Raw genomic sequence first — 17,236 nt, 5'->3', positions numbered from 1 at the left:
AGCGTGGCTCAGGACCTGCATAGTTCTTTCTTCCAAGTTGAATCTACCCATCCAGTGCGATGTGGTAGAAAAGCCTTGGAGAAGATCCCTCTGCCAAGTGAATGTCCTCTTAAGGAACACCAGGCTCAGTCCCTTTCAGTGACAGATGCCATTTGGAACAGCTTAGCCCCAGCTATCCAGACCATCCCCTCATTACATTTTCAGACGGTTGTAAAAATATTGCTCTCCAGAAAGGCAACTGGGGATGAGTAAGATCCTGCTGAGATCCAGTCTGGTGTAGGCACCAGGCTGGAAAACAGGAGATCATGAGTTCTAGTCCTGCTTTACACACAAAACCAACTGGATGACTTTGGGCCAGTCATTCTCTCTCATTCCTAGGATGGGGCAAGGGCAAACCACTTCCAAAAAATGTTGCCAAGAAAATTGCAGGGACTTGTCTATGGAGTCATCAGGAGTCAAGACAGACTCAAAGGCATAAAAAAATGAAAGTTTCCCTGAATGGTGGCACATCAGATTGATTATTAATCAATTATTAATCAATTTTTACTTTTCATTGTCTTATATTAATACTGTGAACCACTCAAGTGTCTTCAGAAATGGAGGACCATAGAAATACCAGTAATAAATAATGAACTTGGGAAAACAGCACTTGCATTTCATTATAAATCCCAGCCTTAATGGGATTTATTGAGGTGCCCCGTGGGTCTCCAAAGTAAAAAATGCTTTGAACCTGCAGAAAAGGGAGTCCCAAGTCAGAGTTGCAGAAATCCACACAGGACATTCTATTCCAACCCTTGAATTGCAAGCCGAAACAGAACAGAGAACACAAAGGAGACTTAGGCTATATAAATATAGAGTCCTTTTAATTTATATTTGGTTAATAATTACAATACATTTTTGACTACATGAAGAGAGCAGGTTCTTTTCAGTGCATACATTCTTCAGAAAGACAGGGACTGGTTTCAGCAGATGCTCCATAGAATTGAAAGCAGAATGGGGTTCTTGCCTAGTTCATTTTTTTTTTCTGGAAGCCTTGAACTTACGGGCTTTGGCTGGTGATCCTGATTGCTGCAGTTCCCAAAATGCCCAACTGGCTTTCAGGGGCATCTGGGGTGGGGTGGGGAGGGGAGGCCAGAAAGGTAAATATAATGGCTATAACTGTGCATACAAGCTGACTTGTACCGGCTTGCGAGAGCCGATTGCTAATTTTTTTGCAATTTTGCGAGCTGGTTGGGAGCAGAGTTGAGCCCTGATGCCTAGTGCACCAACCAGCGGTTCAGTGGTTACTGGCACTGCAGCAGCAATAGCTGTTTGTTAAACATTTACCAGCATACCACTGGCCCTACCTCTTTCTGACGTGCAATGTGTGTCTGATGGGTGTAAAAAAGGGGCAGGGTTTCAGCTACACAGGCATGGCTGCCATCTTTATACCCACCCCTTGCGGGCACCCCTGCCAGTATGGACAATTCTGGGACTTGTAGTTCAACCATATTTGAAGGGCGCCAGCCTGGGGAAAGCTGGTATGTAAGGAAACAAAAGAATATGGATAGAACGGAGTTTCCTTGAATAATAATGCAGGATTAATTAATTATGCAAGGTAGTGTGTGTGGTGGGGAGTAAGAGTGCTTTGAAACAAATATAGGGCTGCTTGATCCATTCTGAATATATTTAAACAAGTTTCTAAAGGCCAGCAGCTGAGTGCCTTCTGAAGTCATAAAGAAATCCCTGAGTTGCATTTAATAACATCAAAATATACCTCTCTGGGCACCTGGTTCTTTTAGACCAGCAGTGACCATTCTCCAGTAAAATATAACCACAGATGCATCTTTTGTCCTTCAATCTGATTCCCAACCCAATATTCATGTGGCTCTTTTCACTGTTTTCAGAAAGTGCAGTAGCATTCAGACAGACCGAATTTCGACCACAAAAATTAAAACGTCCAAAGGCTTAGGGATAGGGAGGAGGGTGGGGGTGGCAGAAGTCCTTTTCATATAACACCCATCTGGGTGATACTTGTGAACTGGAGCCCGTCCTTCAAGCAGAGGTGACAGGTTCAGTAAAAGAGACCCTGGGATCAGAATTTCCTGCTCTTTTTTAGTTAAAAAAGGGATAAACATAGTTAAATAAATGCATATTTATACTAAATCGCTTCTACTGAATAAACCCTATGAACATATGTTAAAATCCAGCCAAAATTGAGTTTAGCAATCTTTTGTGGGAAGGGGTTGCAGAAATATTCATCTGTTCCAGTGGAAACCAAAGGACTTGCCCAGTGCTTACTCGGAAGTAAGCTCCAATGAGCTCAAAGGAATTGGCTTCCTTTAAAATTTGCAGAGGATTGCAGTCCAAAGGGCTTGATTTTGGCTGGATTTTATTATATCTAGAGATATTTCAACATTATTAGAAAAACACTGTAATTAAATTAAGGGGGGGGGAAGAAGGGGAGGAAGAAAGGGGAGGATAAAAAAGAAAATTAGTAAATAAAATAAGAGGAATACAGGTCCAATTCTGATGATTAAAAACAAAACAAAATTAGACTTATCCATGCTACTGAAAGAAAAACCACATCCTTGCAGAGATGCTTGGCAGTGAGTCTCTGAATGGGCCTTTGGCCCTCGGAGGAGGCACAGGGCGTCATTTTTCCCCCCCAAAGTCCAGTTCACTCAATAGAAAAAGCCTATTGAGTTATCTCTGAGCTTTAGATTCAGTGCTTGGAAGTCATCAAACGCCACCTGCCAACAAAGAGATTTTGTTACAGCCCAAGGACATATTTGGTATGGATTATGGAGTGCAATGAGCAAAGGGGCATGTTGGGAAGGGAGGAAATGCAGCATGTTGCATTCATACATTGTGGAGGACAGTGTCTTGTTGCCGGTGTTGAAGAAAGATTCAACTATCCCTTGGGTTCATGTTTGTGATGGCTAGAAGTGTCATTTATCTTCACTGAGAAATCACGCCAGACAAGAATAGGGATGCAAAAGTGCAGCCCAGGCTCTTCAACAGCCCATTGGCATCCATTTTGCATCAGGAGGGGTTAAGAAACCCTCCTTACTCCTCAAGATGCTTAGGACCCCATCCCTAGGAGACCTGACTCTGGTCCTATCCACTTCGGAAATGTGATCCTTGACATGATGGTTGAAACCTGATTTGGCTCTCAAGCTGATACAAGGAACAGACCCCTGGAGGAGATGATGCTCTAGTGGCAGGGTTTATGCAATTTCCTAAACCATAATGTGCTTTGGTTTTGCCTACATGTCATTTGTGAATCCGGCTAATAGATCACAAGTCACCTGTGTGTGGCTGGGATGCCAATGATCTTCCCAGGAATATGGAGATGACCACAAATGGCTTTCTTTTTCCAGACCAGAAAAACGTATCAGCAGCTGCACAACCATTTGGGGTCCTCCTGTTTCTTTAAGAGATCTGATCTTCTGAAATCTCTTCTTCAAGAGATCTGATCTTTTCAAAGCATGGAGCTAATCTTCTAGCTGCCATCTATCAGTTACTAACGCTGGAGTCCAACCACTAACGTAGTTTATTTCTAGAGAGACCAAGTCAAAAATAGACAACCATTCCTCTGTTTCTTTTCCTGTAGACCCTCTGAATTGTTTAGCTATGTATAAAAAACAAGGCACTTGACAAATTTGGGTGGTAGCAGTATTTCCCCTTCTGTTGGGTTATATGGATATAGCTTTCTACAATCAAAGTTTTTAAGGCACACTCCATCTACATTTTTTTTTTGTCCTAAGGACGTAGCATATATGAGCAAAGTTTTCCCATACTTACATTCCTGCGTTAGAGAATAAGGCACAGAATCAAGGGCATGGGTACGTGTGTGTGGTCAAAAATGTCAAGAAGATGGCCATGACTCCATGATCAAAGCCTCACTGTCCTGGCTTTTTTGAACACCCCCCCTGACATCCCTGCACAGGATCCAAATTAATTTGCACCCAGGTCAGCTTGGAACCCTGCAGCAGATGTGGGTTATACTTCCTTTTCCACTGATCCTATGACTAAATTATTGGCAAATTAAGTGCTTTCAGAGTAAGCCTGCTTTTACTCTAACTACATTGCTTATTATAACGGAGATTGGGAAACAGGCATCTTTCTCCATGCTTAACTGATGCTCACTGGACTTTAGGATTCCCCTTGCTGTGCATTAAGCAGAAATGATTCCCAGCTTTATCATAGCAGCTTTAGGGTCTAAAGAACAAGCAGTTCTTACACCTCCTTTAAAAAGCTTATCTGTTCACAGTTTCATGGGGTCTGACTTTCCTTGCTCACTAAGAACACCTGAGGCCTTTCCTTCTCCATACTATATATATATTTTCACTATTATTGCACCTAGCTAGTGCCTTTACACTGTTGCCAAATGAGCAAAATTATCCACACAGAATCCTTCTCAGCCTCCTTTTGCAAGTTGGTTGTGGCTACGTATCAATTGCAATTTGAGGGTGTGTCTCTGTGTGTCTCTCTGCACGTGTGTTCTGGCAGATTCCTTTGGGTTCAGCGATAAATCTGATTTTCAGAGCCCAGGCTAAGTTGTAAGCTATATACCTAAAATATTGAGGATCATTATCCTTGGACAACAAGCCTTGGTATTTAGAGCTACATTTTCATAGCAACTGCTTATAAGTGAGAAAAAAGGGAAAAAATGGTAGGCAGCCCAGAGCTTTAAGAGAGCAAACCGCAATGAATAAAAGATGGTCTGAACAACCGTGGCATGAAAAAAAAACAAAACCCTGTGGGGAAGGTTAGGAAATAAAAGCCAGAGAGGTTGAGAGTCAGCCTTCAGAACTGCTCCTGAGAGAATTCCCACATGCACTGTGCACAGTGGGGTCGATGTGCGTTTGACTCTAAGGGCAAATCAGCCATGGTCTGGCTTCTCTGCTTGGGACAGGAGTTCTGTTAAGCAAGAAGAAAACCAGGAAGCTGGCTTAGAATACTGCATGGTCAGAGATGCAAAACATGGTGGTCACTCCAGGGCTGGCTGGCTACACTGGAGGAGCTGAGTACTGGATCACAGAGTTATAATCAGGAGGTGGGCTATGGCATTCCAGGCTGGCATCCATTGGCAGGAGAATGGAGTCTTCCATTAGGTCATCATCCATTGGAACAGTTGGGCGGTACTTCACAGATTCACGCTCGTTCTCGTTGAACACGGATTCTTTACTTTTGTTGATTGCTTTTCTCCTGCAAGAAGATCCAGAACAAAATACCTAAAGGCTGGGTCCAAACCCCACAGTAAGTCACAATGTGGTTTGCTTGAGGTTAGCTGTGTGTCATATGAATCTGATCACTGTGGTACATAAATCATGGTTTATAGCTTAATGTTGCGTGAATTCAGTCCACGCTGAATCATTCAATCAACTAGAGCTTAGTGCAAAATGCAAACCCAGGAACAACAAGCAGCTTTTAGCTGCTTATAGCCTTGGGTGACCACAAGGTTACACGCCTTTCCTTAGCGAGAGCTCTCCAGAAGTGTTCAGATACAGTGTCTATCATCACCATGCAGGCTGAGGACAATAGATACTGCTGTCTAACATATCTGCAGGCTGACAGCTTGGAGAAGGCTTGGTTGACCATGCTGTTGGGAATTAATCCAATTCATATGGAAGATGAAGAGGGAAATTTCCCATTCTGTGGAAAAGTCACTTTAGCTCTTCTACCCCACCTCAAGGGACTGATTCTTGTCAATGGACTTGAAGCTCTGTGGGCTGTTTAATTTATGGGGTGTTACACTGGTCAACGGAGAAAGGGAAATGCATGAAAATATCTGTGTAATTTGGCCATCAGGATGTGAAAAGTTTGCCGTGCCAAATAAAAGAACTGTTATTAAAGTCTAGTCTGGCCTTGCGGCGAGACCTCTATATCATGTAGCTTCTTCATAGGTCTAAAGAGGCTCGCCTATATTTATGCCATCTTCAGCTACCACCTTGCATCTGGGCATGACAGCATCTGTCAGTTCATGTTTAAAGAGAGCCTTTTAAACAAAGGCATTTAATATTTACTCTCCAGTCAAAGGGATGACAAGTTTGATCAAAAGCAAGTCCTGTGATTAACTAACTCTGGCAGACATGAAATGCAACTAGTTCCTATAAAATATTCTTTTCTCCAAAGATGCATCCTCTGAAATTAAAACCATCCAGAAACCTTTGGTTTCCTAGCCTTCTAACATTCTGTATTTACTGACATTTCATTAGATTCTCGCCTTGCTTAGCAGATGACCCCAACATTGAATTCCTCAATGTTTTTTCCATGGCATCAAGCATTTTCCTCTGGAGTTCTCACTCTTCTGATTGAGAATTGCATTTACAGACATGCCTTAAATGTTATGACCGAAGAAGTGACTGATTTCAGTGAGGCCTAAAAGAAATTCTGCAAGAATCCTGAGCATCGTCATTCCAACACATCTGGAAGAGACTAGATTAGGGAAAGCTGCCAATTGTTTTATTTTAGTAATTGACCTCAGTTAGTTTTTTGTTTCCTAACGTTGGTGAAGAATAAAGGAGTAGAGGGGTGGGGGAATCCTTCAGCCTCCTCAATTTTCAGCTGCACTGTATATACCTGATTTCACTGTGCTCTTTTCTCACATTTCTGTAAGCAACAGGTAAGTGGATGAATTGCTCCTGAATAGTTCTTAAGATCAATCCCTTACTCATATGACACAAGAGGAAGATAAGGACATATGTACAGTAGGTAGCATCCCTTGGATTTCATGTATGAATGAGTGAAGAATATTCTCTTCATTATATTTGACTGACTGGGTAGTTTGCTGCTATAACATGCAAACCTATGGCGGAAGTTTTATAGTTGGTTAACTCAGTCTCCTTCCAAGTTTTAGAGCAGGCCATTTGCAAAATGAGTTCTCAGAGTTTAGATAAGCTGATAGATAAAGGATAGTGTAGCGAGGTTGAACTTTCACTCCTATCAGCAATTCTTTCCATTTTCATGGTTGGCATTGCCATCCTACCAGCATTGCAAACCACAGCTGGTTTTATCTCTCCAAGAGTGGGTTCCCCATGTGTAGATAAAAAGAGTGCATCTATAAATGCACACCATTCTATGAACACCCTTGCAGGAAATTACTTAATTTGATTGACTGAGTAACCGCCCAATCATTACAGGGAGCCCCGTGCAGACAAAACCGAACCCCGGGTTGCTGTGAACGTATGAAATTACCGTTCAAGGAAAGAAAAACTCCAAAACTTTTAGCTGCTTCATACACCTTGAATGTACAGTAGATTGAATGTAAGTTCAGTCTGCCTCTCTACTCCTCAATGGTCCACAGGAGAAAGAGCTAAATTGGAAATCTGCCTGCAAAGGTGACAGCCAAGGGTATCCTTAAAGTTTGGTCAAAAAAAGTCAACATAAAAATGAGGCGCACATAAAAAAACAGGCAGAGCTTTGATTGCCCCATTGTGGCTGCCATCTTGACCACAGCCTGCAGATACCCCTGGTGGCAGCCGAACAGACAAGGTTTACATCAACTTGCAAATCTCCGTCTCTAATAATTGCTCAGTTTGTAATGCAAAGAAGGCAGATGTGTTAATTAGGGGGCTGCAATATTTTAACCTCAAATTAAATGTGGCAGAGGGTGCTACTATTCCAGAATACAAAGACAGCTCAATCTTGTATGTGCGTTCTTAAGAGTAAGGTCCATCTTGTTCGGGGAAACTTGCTCCAAAAGGAGGGTGTATTTAATAGATTTCTTCAACCTTAAGAAATCCCATAGAAAAGGAACCATAATTTTTGCAAGAAGCCAGATGGATCCATTTGTTCTTTGCAGCAGAAGTTATACCTTGTACTGGAATTAGTGTAATAATAATTGCAATAATTGAGCTGTTGAGGCTTATAAAGCTTATTACAGGTGTTTAACGAGGATTTTGGGGGAGTTTTCTTTGCGAGATAAAAGGGTTTAAAGCCATTGATCATGCTAATAGCAGTTATGAGTCTGAACTGGAATTTGCAAAAGTGAATGGGGCTGTTGAAGTCACTGCCGCCCCCACCGTCATCTGCATCTTGGAACAAAGAATAGGATAAAGGGCTGGGATGACTTCCTAGCTTCTACATGTTTCTAAAAGTAGTGTGATTACGTAAAACGATCAGGATGTTGTATGGTAGTTGGCTAAGTTTTTATCTGCTAATTTCAGCTTTCTTCCAGGTTGAGATTATGTGATTAAAGCTGAGCATTCATTAAGTACATTGTTTGGAGGTAGGCAACTGGGTTCCTATCAGAATCTTCCTGGGTTCCCACCAGATTTCCACCTGACATAATATTTAAAGTCTTCTTTTAATTAAAAATGGATAGATAGGAAGTCAGCTTAGAAGTCCTTGATCTGGGCTGCAGATCATTTGGGGGCAGCAAATCAGAGGATGTCCTCTGATGGCTGCCTCTTGGATTGTAGCTCAGACATGGCAGCCCAGTGTTGTCTTCATGCTGCAATGAAAACAATCTGCCTTCAGGATCTGTTCCACCCAGAGCCCATAACTGCTCTTAGGGGAAAAGTGATTGATGACTGTTGCCCACAGGGCTTTTTCCCCCCAGCGATCTGAGTGGAGATAAAGCTAAAATGAAGTATTATTAAGCATCCTGGGAGGTGAGACAGTTGGCTGATCAGGGTGCTTCTAGAAATGGATTGCTTTTTGACTGTCCAAGCCAAGGAACGTGCAAAGCCCCACTCTCACAAAATGCAGCTCAGCGGTGTCCGCAGGGCGTGGTCGAAACTGTCAAGATGGTGGCTGCAACGGTGCCACCAAAGCATTGATCTTGGCTGTTTTGACCACGCCCTGTGAATATCCCTGATGCAGCTACTCAAACAATTTAATTAACTTGCTCTGCGGAATCAAGGGACTATACGGATGATGGCTGAGAGCCCCAGCCTAAGCAGTTAGCGGTGACAATTGGAATCCCTAGGATTTTAACCAGGAATGGGGAAGTCTGCCTATCTTGCACGTGAGTGGATTTTAATAGAAGAAATTGCTGGCTAAATGGAGTGGTTTCCTGGACGTAGCTAAACGGTGTTTAAAGGTTACAAGTTCAGTCCTCAGCACTTCCAGGTAGAAACTCTTCCCTGAATTTTGATTTCCTGCTACTTAGCATGATAATACTGGGCCAAAGGGACTGGCAATCCCTTTCTGGTAAAAGCACCATTCTGTGTTCTTATATTTTTAGCTCTAATTATTTCTGAGCTTAGAGCAATACCTTTTCTAGACAGCACAAAAGCCAAGTGGCACTTCCATGCTACCCCGCACAACCCAAGGCTAATCTCCAAAGCTCTGTCTCGTCTCTTACTACGAATGTATGGCCTTGCATTCACAGTGCCCTTGTTCATTCAGTGGAAAACTTCATCTGCCACAGACAAAGATTCAGCTTGCCTCCCCATGGGTTTAGCAACCGAGAGGAGGGAAGACCTGAGCAGGGTCCCTTGTCCTCCTAAATCCAGCATGCTTGCTCCAAACCTGTCCAGCCACACTTCGCTCTTGGTCTTCCTAATCTCTGACATGATTCCCAGCATCAGAGTTTTCTGCCTATCTTCCTTGAACCCTTGATGTGAGCAGTCTACACTTGTGCATGCCAATTCCCACCCCCAATCCAAGGAAGAAAACAAACACAAGGCAAATAAAGGGAGAGGGAGAAGTCTCAGAAGTTCAAAAACCACCCAGATTTGGAAGAGGTACTAAGCCTACCAGGAGTTTTATAGAAGCGGATTATTTGTAATGAGTCCAGAATAAATATTTTCAATCGAGAGAGATGTATCATTAACAACCTTGATATGTCCCTTTCTCCTGCCTCTCAGCAACTGACTTGGAGAAGAACTGACTATTTTCCAAAGACTGTGGGGAGATGCAAAGTTTCATTTGTGCCAGGGCTTAACTAGACATCTGTTTCACAGCCAGACTATCCTACATGAAGTAAAATAAAGCAAGAAAAAGTAGAGATGCAATGTTTGATTTAACTGGCTTGTTGAATCATTTATGGCGTTAACCTATACATACTGGCACAACAGAATATGGTTATATTGATGATTGCATATCATACTGATGATATATCACTTCCAGGAATGGTAGCGCTATGCCTCTGAATTCTAGTTGATGGGGAAACATAGGGTGGCAACTGACTTCTGTGGACTTCCCCAGGATGTTTCCCCACTTGGCGCAGTCTAGATATGTTGGGGTTGCAAATTCAAGGAGGTCATGCTAGCTGAGAATTCTGGGTCTCAGAGTCTCAACACATTGAGCTGCTTTAAAGAGGTGACTTATTTTAGCAGTCAACTTTCAGGGTAGGGTGGGGTGGGGACCTGTTCTTAATCTTCTGAAGCATGCACATTCCTAATACTTGGAAAGCTGGTGATTAAGGTGCTGGAATACAAACAGGAAAACCAGATTCAAATCCTTGCTTAGCCATGGAGGGTCATAGAATGACTTTTGGCCAGTGGGAAGTTGCCTGATTTAGGAAGAACCGAGAAAACTTGTAAGATGTTTCTGCAGGACTATCAGATCTGAATAGTCCGTAAAAATTCAGACACATTTGTACAGTATCGCTTAAAGATGATTAACACACTAATGTTTAGATAACTTGGTCCCCTGAAGATTAAAAGAAAGAAATATTAAATCCATATTATGATTTTAAATGTCAGTGTCAATGAGCATAAGATAATTTAGCTTCTTCATCCAGAACTGAATATAGCATTAAAAAACTACTGCCGGTTGCATCAAAGTATGTCTTGTACAGTAAAGGTTTTGGTTTCACGGTGATTACTTAGTATTAAAGTCTCCGCTGTACTGTTACTTAATATTACTTGTGCATGTTGACAAAAAAAAAAGAAAAAAAGAAAGAAAAAAAGATGATGAACCAAGGAAATCTGACAATGATTAAAACACAAAAAAATTAAGGAAGAGAAAGAGGAACGGCCCTGGTAATCTAAACTGTATGATGCTTTCACGCATTCTGATTTATTACTGTTTGTGTCCTTTCTAGGCACAAAGGGTATAGACAAGGAAGCGAAAAAGAAGTGAGTGAGTATCAATACTTACGCAAGAGCCATGATTCCATATGGCCAGGAGCGGATCTCCAGCCTCTTCCGACTCTTGACTTCATCCAGGGTCAACACCATCCCACTGTCTGACTCACATTCCTACAGAAGAGGAGGAAGAAGAGACTCAATACGTACTTCTGAAGGCTTCTCATTCAAAGCAGAGGCTGGACCACACGAGCATCATTTCGGCCCCAGGAGAAGACCTCTCTATCTTCCCAGGCCCTTAACTGGCTTTTCGCTGCATTTTAACTGTATTTTCAATCACATTGTTCTAGTCTTTGAAAACCTGCCTTGCCGCTGCCTAGTTTATATGGTGTCTTTTATTTTGCACGTTATTGTATATATTTTTATTCAAAGTATTAAAGTGTGTTTTATTGCAAACCAGTCAGAGAGCGTTGGGTACTGAGGGGTTTAAAAAACGTAAATAAGAAATAAGTAAAATAAAATAAAATGGAGCATCAAATGGACCAGGCATTTTGTGCATCAACTTGAGCCTTGGGTACATTAAAAGTGGCCAGCAAGATTGCCACTAAATATAGTATTTTTAGCAGTGGGGTTATTTTGGGGGGTTGGTGAGAAAATCAAGAGCCTGCACATGGTCAGCGAACCTATCTCTATAATTTGTCCCTGACTTATACAGAGATCTTTTTTTTTTACAGAGGTAGCACTTTACAGGGATCATGAGAGGTTTAATCTGGTAGGAATCATACTCAATTTTCTGCTTTAAATTCGGAGATATTCTAGGCAGAGAAATGGCCTAATCTCTCCCCCAACCCCAGCCATCTGGCTTGCAGCTGGCTACTGTTTCATTTAATTACACTTATGCTTTACGCTTAGCTTGTAAATTACCTCTTCAGTTTTATGAGGAGGGTGCTTTAAAAGATAAAAATGGATAAAGTTTAGAAATCCATATAACATGAATGAACCCAGATGGTATGGTGTGGGTGAGTTATGAAAAGGAAGGAGAAGGAGGAGAAAGGGCAGGGAAGGGGAAGGGGAAGGGGAAGGGAGATAAATAGATAAGACAGGGCAGTTATTACTTTTCTTCCTTTAAATTTTCCATACTTTAAGTTCTAGATATGCAAAATTACAAGGTAAGAACTCTGGGAACAGAAATAGCCCTTTTTTCTCCTAAGCTGGAGCAATGGTCCATCTAAGTAAGATTGGTTGCAACTTCCTTCAAATTTTTCAGCAGGAGGTTTCCCAGTCTACCTGGAGATGTAAGGGATTAACTAAGGGCCTCCTGCATTCAGAATGCATCTTTACCACTGAACGATGGCCCTCCCAATGTCTTGAAGCTGCACTGTGGAAAATTACATCTACTAAATGATTAAACCCAATGGACAAATGTTGATTTGAGATTTTCCTTACCTTTCCCTGATATCCAAACTCACTATTAGACAATGCATCAACCTCAATGAACAGCCCCAAACCTGGACATTTGGCAAAAAATCATTATCATATTATATGCCTATTAAATATGACATGCTTTGAAATTCATCAGTAGCTGGCACAAATGTGACAGGCTTCTGACACATTTTTTTTGCATTTCAAGACTTTGCCTCTTTTTTTGTATTTGCCAATATCCAAGGAAGAGTTGGTTGGGGCAAGAAAATAGATAGAGCCTTCCAGACTAACCAACTTTATCTGGGAATAAACATCTATGAGCAGAAACTCCTCAGATGCATCAGGGCAAAACCTGCAGCTGCTCATGAAGAAGTTAATTAGCCTTGAAGGTGCTACCATACTCTGTGTTTATCTAGGATAATAGTGGCCAATATTTTCTTCTCTTCTTCCATCTCCTGAGATTTGCCTACCTGGCTGGCAAATTTACCAACCTACTATATCTTATTGCAGGATGATTCCATAAATGATAGTGCAAACTGTCTGAAAAAAATGGGGTGTATTCTGTGCCTATTGGTAATCCATATCTGTCAGCCTTCCCAGGTAGACCAGACAGGAGACATGACCAGATGAGCTAATTCTACTTTATTGTAAGGCTGCATTAACAGAATCTTGCAAGTCTAAAAGTACAATTCTCCTCCTGTCTCCTTTACAGCCAGAGAAACTAGGGAGGGTCCCTTCTGAGCCTCTTGCCCCGCCCATTATCCAGCTGTGGGCTGTGCTGTCTCTTATCTGACTGTTCCCTTGGTAGCATCTCTTCGCCCAGTCTCCCAAGGTCTTTCCCACATACCATTACAATATCACCGGATGACTCCAATAATTTTTCCTTTTCAAGTAATTCATTTATGTACATACAGGGATGGATCTCCTAGCTGAGATCCAAGCTCCTGATTGCAGGTCTTCCCCTTTATGAGTGTCTGTGGGCTTCCAAGTGTGCACTGACAAACACAAGTTTGGCCTCAAGCTCACCTCATGTATCATCTTCTCTTTCTCTACAGGCACCTCATCAAACGTCTTTACACTGAGTGGCCGGTTCTTGGAGTTAATGCTGAAAATAAAGGGTAGGTAAGGTTCTGGGTTGCCCACATACAGCCTTCAAGTGTTTATTGGGAGGGGCAGTTGGTGCAGGGAAACATTTCTCTCTAGCTTTTCTGTCCATGTGTGTGAAAGGAAGATACCAGAAAAAGCATTGCGGTTGAATCAGGTCACAATCAACATTCATCAAAGTGAGATTGCATCAGGCATTAAATCCACATCCTATTTGAGGGAACCATATCTGAACTAATTTATGGTGGCCCCACACTTTATGAATTATCATAAGGCTCTCACAATTGGTTCTGTGAACAGTTTTGGTCCATAAAGCAACAAATTGGCCAAAATGTCTCACACCATTGATTCTCCAATATTCTTTCTAGAAAGCTTGTATGTGACTAGAACTATATTGTCTTTCCACCAAGGACCTTAGAAAGCTTTGGATGGATGTGACTGATTTCAGTGCCACTGTGTTCCATTTTAAGAAAAAAAGACTCCATTAGAAACATGTATTCCTGCTATATCAGAATGCCAGGCAGTGCCATAAAATCCGGATTTCTTTTTCTCATCCAAGCACCCATATGCCATCAAGAAAATGGTTCTAGTGCCTGGTTTTTCAAAGGGGAATAAGAGACCCTAGTCAAAAAATTAGTTAAGAAAATGGGGGATACAAACAAAGTAACGATACTGCCCATCCATTCCCTCATTTTAGCATTTTGTCACACTGTGATGTGACCCAAACCAGAGACAGAGTTGAGAAGAAGTAGGTGGACCAACTATGGATAGTGAAGAAGGGCCAACTCTTAGCACTATGTTCTTGGGGATAAAGGAAATAGCTCATAGGAGGCCAGACTGTTGGGGATGCTGCAAAAACACAATGGACGGACAATCTGGCCTCCACTCTACTTGCACTGTAGTCCTTCCAGGTATTTACTTTGCTCTATAAAAAACATTAGTTGCCATTAATTCCCTTGGGGATGCTGCAAAAAGAGACAAATTGATACTTCTATCACTTCCAGAACTTTCAGGGCTTCTCTGATCCCTTGTTACAACAATGCGGTCAATGGATGTGCTTCAGTCCTGATTAAACAAGGCAGCCTAGTGACAATTTTGAGATTTTTTCAGGCTATCCTAGACTTTCTAGTAGACATATTTTCACAACCTGCAAACCTGGGCTTTCTCATCTAGTAGTACCAGTCAAGGAACAATAACAGACTCTTTCAAAACATAAGAAAGAGAGGGAGGAAACAAACAAAGAACAGAATTGATCAATAAGGCAGTCATTTCTGGTCTGGGGAAAGGTTTGTCATTGTCTGAAGTTGCTTTCTTACCTTGCTTCCACGGCACTCCAGCGATGGATGAAGTTGCTCACGTTCTCCTCCAAGATGCAGATCTTGGGGTTGGACTCTCCATCAGGACACAGGGTGATGTTTAGTGGGATATAGTCTTTCCCATCCTTTGTATTTCATAAGCGAAAAGAAAATAGGAGAAGCTAAGGCTCATTTTTCTTACTTGCCTTCAGAAATCATTAACTGTCAGATTCCGCTAATTCTCCTTTTACAAGATCACTTTCACCTGAAGCCCTTAGGAGATTCACCTTTTCATTTTATCTCCCTGGGACACAGCTGTAACATTTTGGCAATGCACCAGTAATGATGCTTTGTCCAACACCCTCTTGTCTCTGAGTGTTTCTAAGGTTACCAAGAAAGTTCCCAACTGAGCTGAAGTTTGATATTTGGAGCCCTAATCCAGATGTTCTAGATTTCAGCTGTCATCATCTGCAACCAGAGATAATGAGAGCTATAACCCAGGAACATCTGGAGGGCCACAGCTTCTGTATGCTGCCTAAACTCCTAAACTTCTTGGGTTCCTTTAATTGTGGTTGCTTTGTCCAACACTTATCAATGTATCAAAATCCATATCTTCCAAGAAGTTGTATGTAGTGAAGTAAAGCTTAGACCAGTAGGCATCTTATCAACAAGCCTGAGAAGTAGATCAGACTTAAGAAGTACAAGAGCATCATGTTCAAATGGTGACACTGATATTGAGGCACATCTTAGCATGTACATTTTTTTTTATCCATTCAATCATGTCTGATTCTCGGCGACTGCCTGGACAAGTCCCTGCAGTTTCCTTGGCAAGGTTTTTTGGAAGTGGTTTGCCGTTGCCTCTTTCCTAGAGCTGAGAGAAAGTAACTGGCCCAGGGTCACCCAACAGGCTTTGTGCCTAAGGCAGGACTAGAACTCCTGGTCTCCCAGTTTCTAGCCTGGTGCCTTAACCATGACACCAAACTGGCTCTCTTGCATGTACATAGCTAATCTCTATGTTAGTCCATTGGGGAGGACATCTAGAACATCAGGTCACAAACTGATTATTCTTTACTATGTCTCTTCCACATTACTTGGATACTGGGATTTCTTCAGCAACGTGCAACACTCTCAAAAAAACCACATATGGTCCTCCATATTTTGGTTCTGGGGCTAACAACAAATCACTAAGTGAAATATGGGATAATTAATCCTTTTATTCCCTGCACTTATCCTCAAAATCCTCAATAATAGGTAGAAAGAGCATTTGGTTTTTGACTTAAGTCTAACCTTAACTCTTTTCCTGCCTGTGCTTAGTGTGATCCTGATCTTTGCCCATATTTTTCCTTTCTTTATGTTACTTCCGATTTCCCTTCATGCCCATCTCCTTCAACCGAGCTTCACTGCTAGAAGGAACAGGAGGAGGAACCTAGATGCTGTACTTAGAGAACTGGCCTGCCCTAAAAATTGAGAGAAAAGTAGATAAAATCCATGGACTTGGGAATTAATAATTTCTATGGTGAGAAATCCTCTGAGTTGGGAAGGTTGGGTGTTTGTGCATCTTCAAGCTAAGAGTAAGAAAGATATCAGACACCATTCCTTTTCTGGGTGCTGAAAACCATTTAAAACCATTAGAATAATAACATACCAGCTTCTTCAGGAGGAAACAGAACTTTCAAATATCTTTCACTGTTTTCTGTTTGTCACAGATGTATACAACTGGGAAATATGATCCTTTCTGAGCCAAAGACACCCACCTGGATTTCGTTCCTTTCACATAATTATAAAACTTGTTAGTTTAAAATTTAACTTGCAGAAAGAGCTTTTGCATGCATTTAGTTGAAAAGTTTTCTACTCAAATGGGACAAATCTCCTGAATTTTACCTGCTGCACATTTGCCTGGAGCAGATCCCCTAAACGCTCCACCAGGTTGGTAAAAGTGGGTCTCTCTGTTGGGACACTGTGCCAGCAATCCAACATGGTCTGGTAGCTACAGGGGATTAAAAAAATGGTGATTGAATTTTAATGTTGACAAAGAGCTATTGATTCATTATATTATGTTTGATATCCCAGAATCTGTTTTTAAGCTGATGGAGATGGTTTTTTGGAGGACTAGCTCATATGGTTTGGTCTTGTCCTATTGCTGTCACATTTTGGATTGGGAATAACAGGATTATTAATAGGTTTCTCAATTGTTCATTTTGTGTTAAAGATGCATATGCTTTTCTTGGCTATGACTCCTGTATCTGAAATCATTTAAGACATCAGTAAGTGTAAATTATTCAGGGAAGTGGGATGGCCAAAGTATTATTGTACAAAAGAACAAGGAGAAATCTACCATCGATTTTTACCAATAGATCACTGATATATACTGGTTGTCAACATTTCAAATTTGACAAAAGGACAGTGAAGACTTTTGAGCCTCATGATCAATTTTGGGGGGAGCTGTTACGT

The 17,236-nt window shown here is 41.6% G+C and overlaps 1 protein-coding gene across 1 annotated transcript in view; it reads right to left on the bottom strand.

Annotated features, from left to right (window-relative positions):
- Nucleotides 1-846: 846 nt before the first annotated feature.
- Nucleotides 847-17,236, bottom strand: part of LOC134504543 (vascular endothelial growth factor receptor kdr-like) — a 160,318-nt gene continuing 143,928 nt past the window's right edge. The window contains exons 26-30 of the mRNA XM_063313806.1: nt 16,667-16,772; nt 14,807-14,931; nt 13,413-13,491; nt 11,038-11,138; nt 847-5,193 (exon numbers count right to left, since the gene is read on the bottom strand). Coding sequence (XP_063169876.1) covers nt 4,995-5,193; nt 11,038-11,138; nt 13,413-13,491; nt 14,807-14,931; nt 16,667-16,772 — 610 coding nt within the window. The 3' untranslated portion in view covers nt 847-4,994. The remainder of the gene's footprint in view (nt 5,194-11,037; nt 11,139-13,412; nt 13,492-14,806; nt 14,932-16,666; nt 16,773-17,236) is intronic.

The sequence above is a fragment of the Candoia aspera genome, chromosome 12, assembly GCF_035149785.1.
Source record: "Candoia aspera isolate rCanAsp1 chromosome 12, rCanAsp1.hap2, whole genome shotgun sequence".
NCBI lineage: Eukaryota > Metazoa > Chordata > Lepidosauria > Squamata > Boidae > Candoia > Candoia aspera.
The sequence above is the reverse complement of the archived record's forward strand: the minus strand, read 5'-3'. Positions and strand labels throughout refer to the sequence as shown.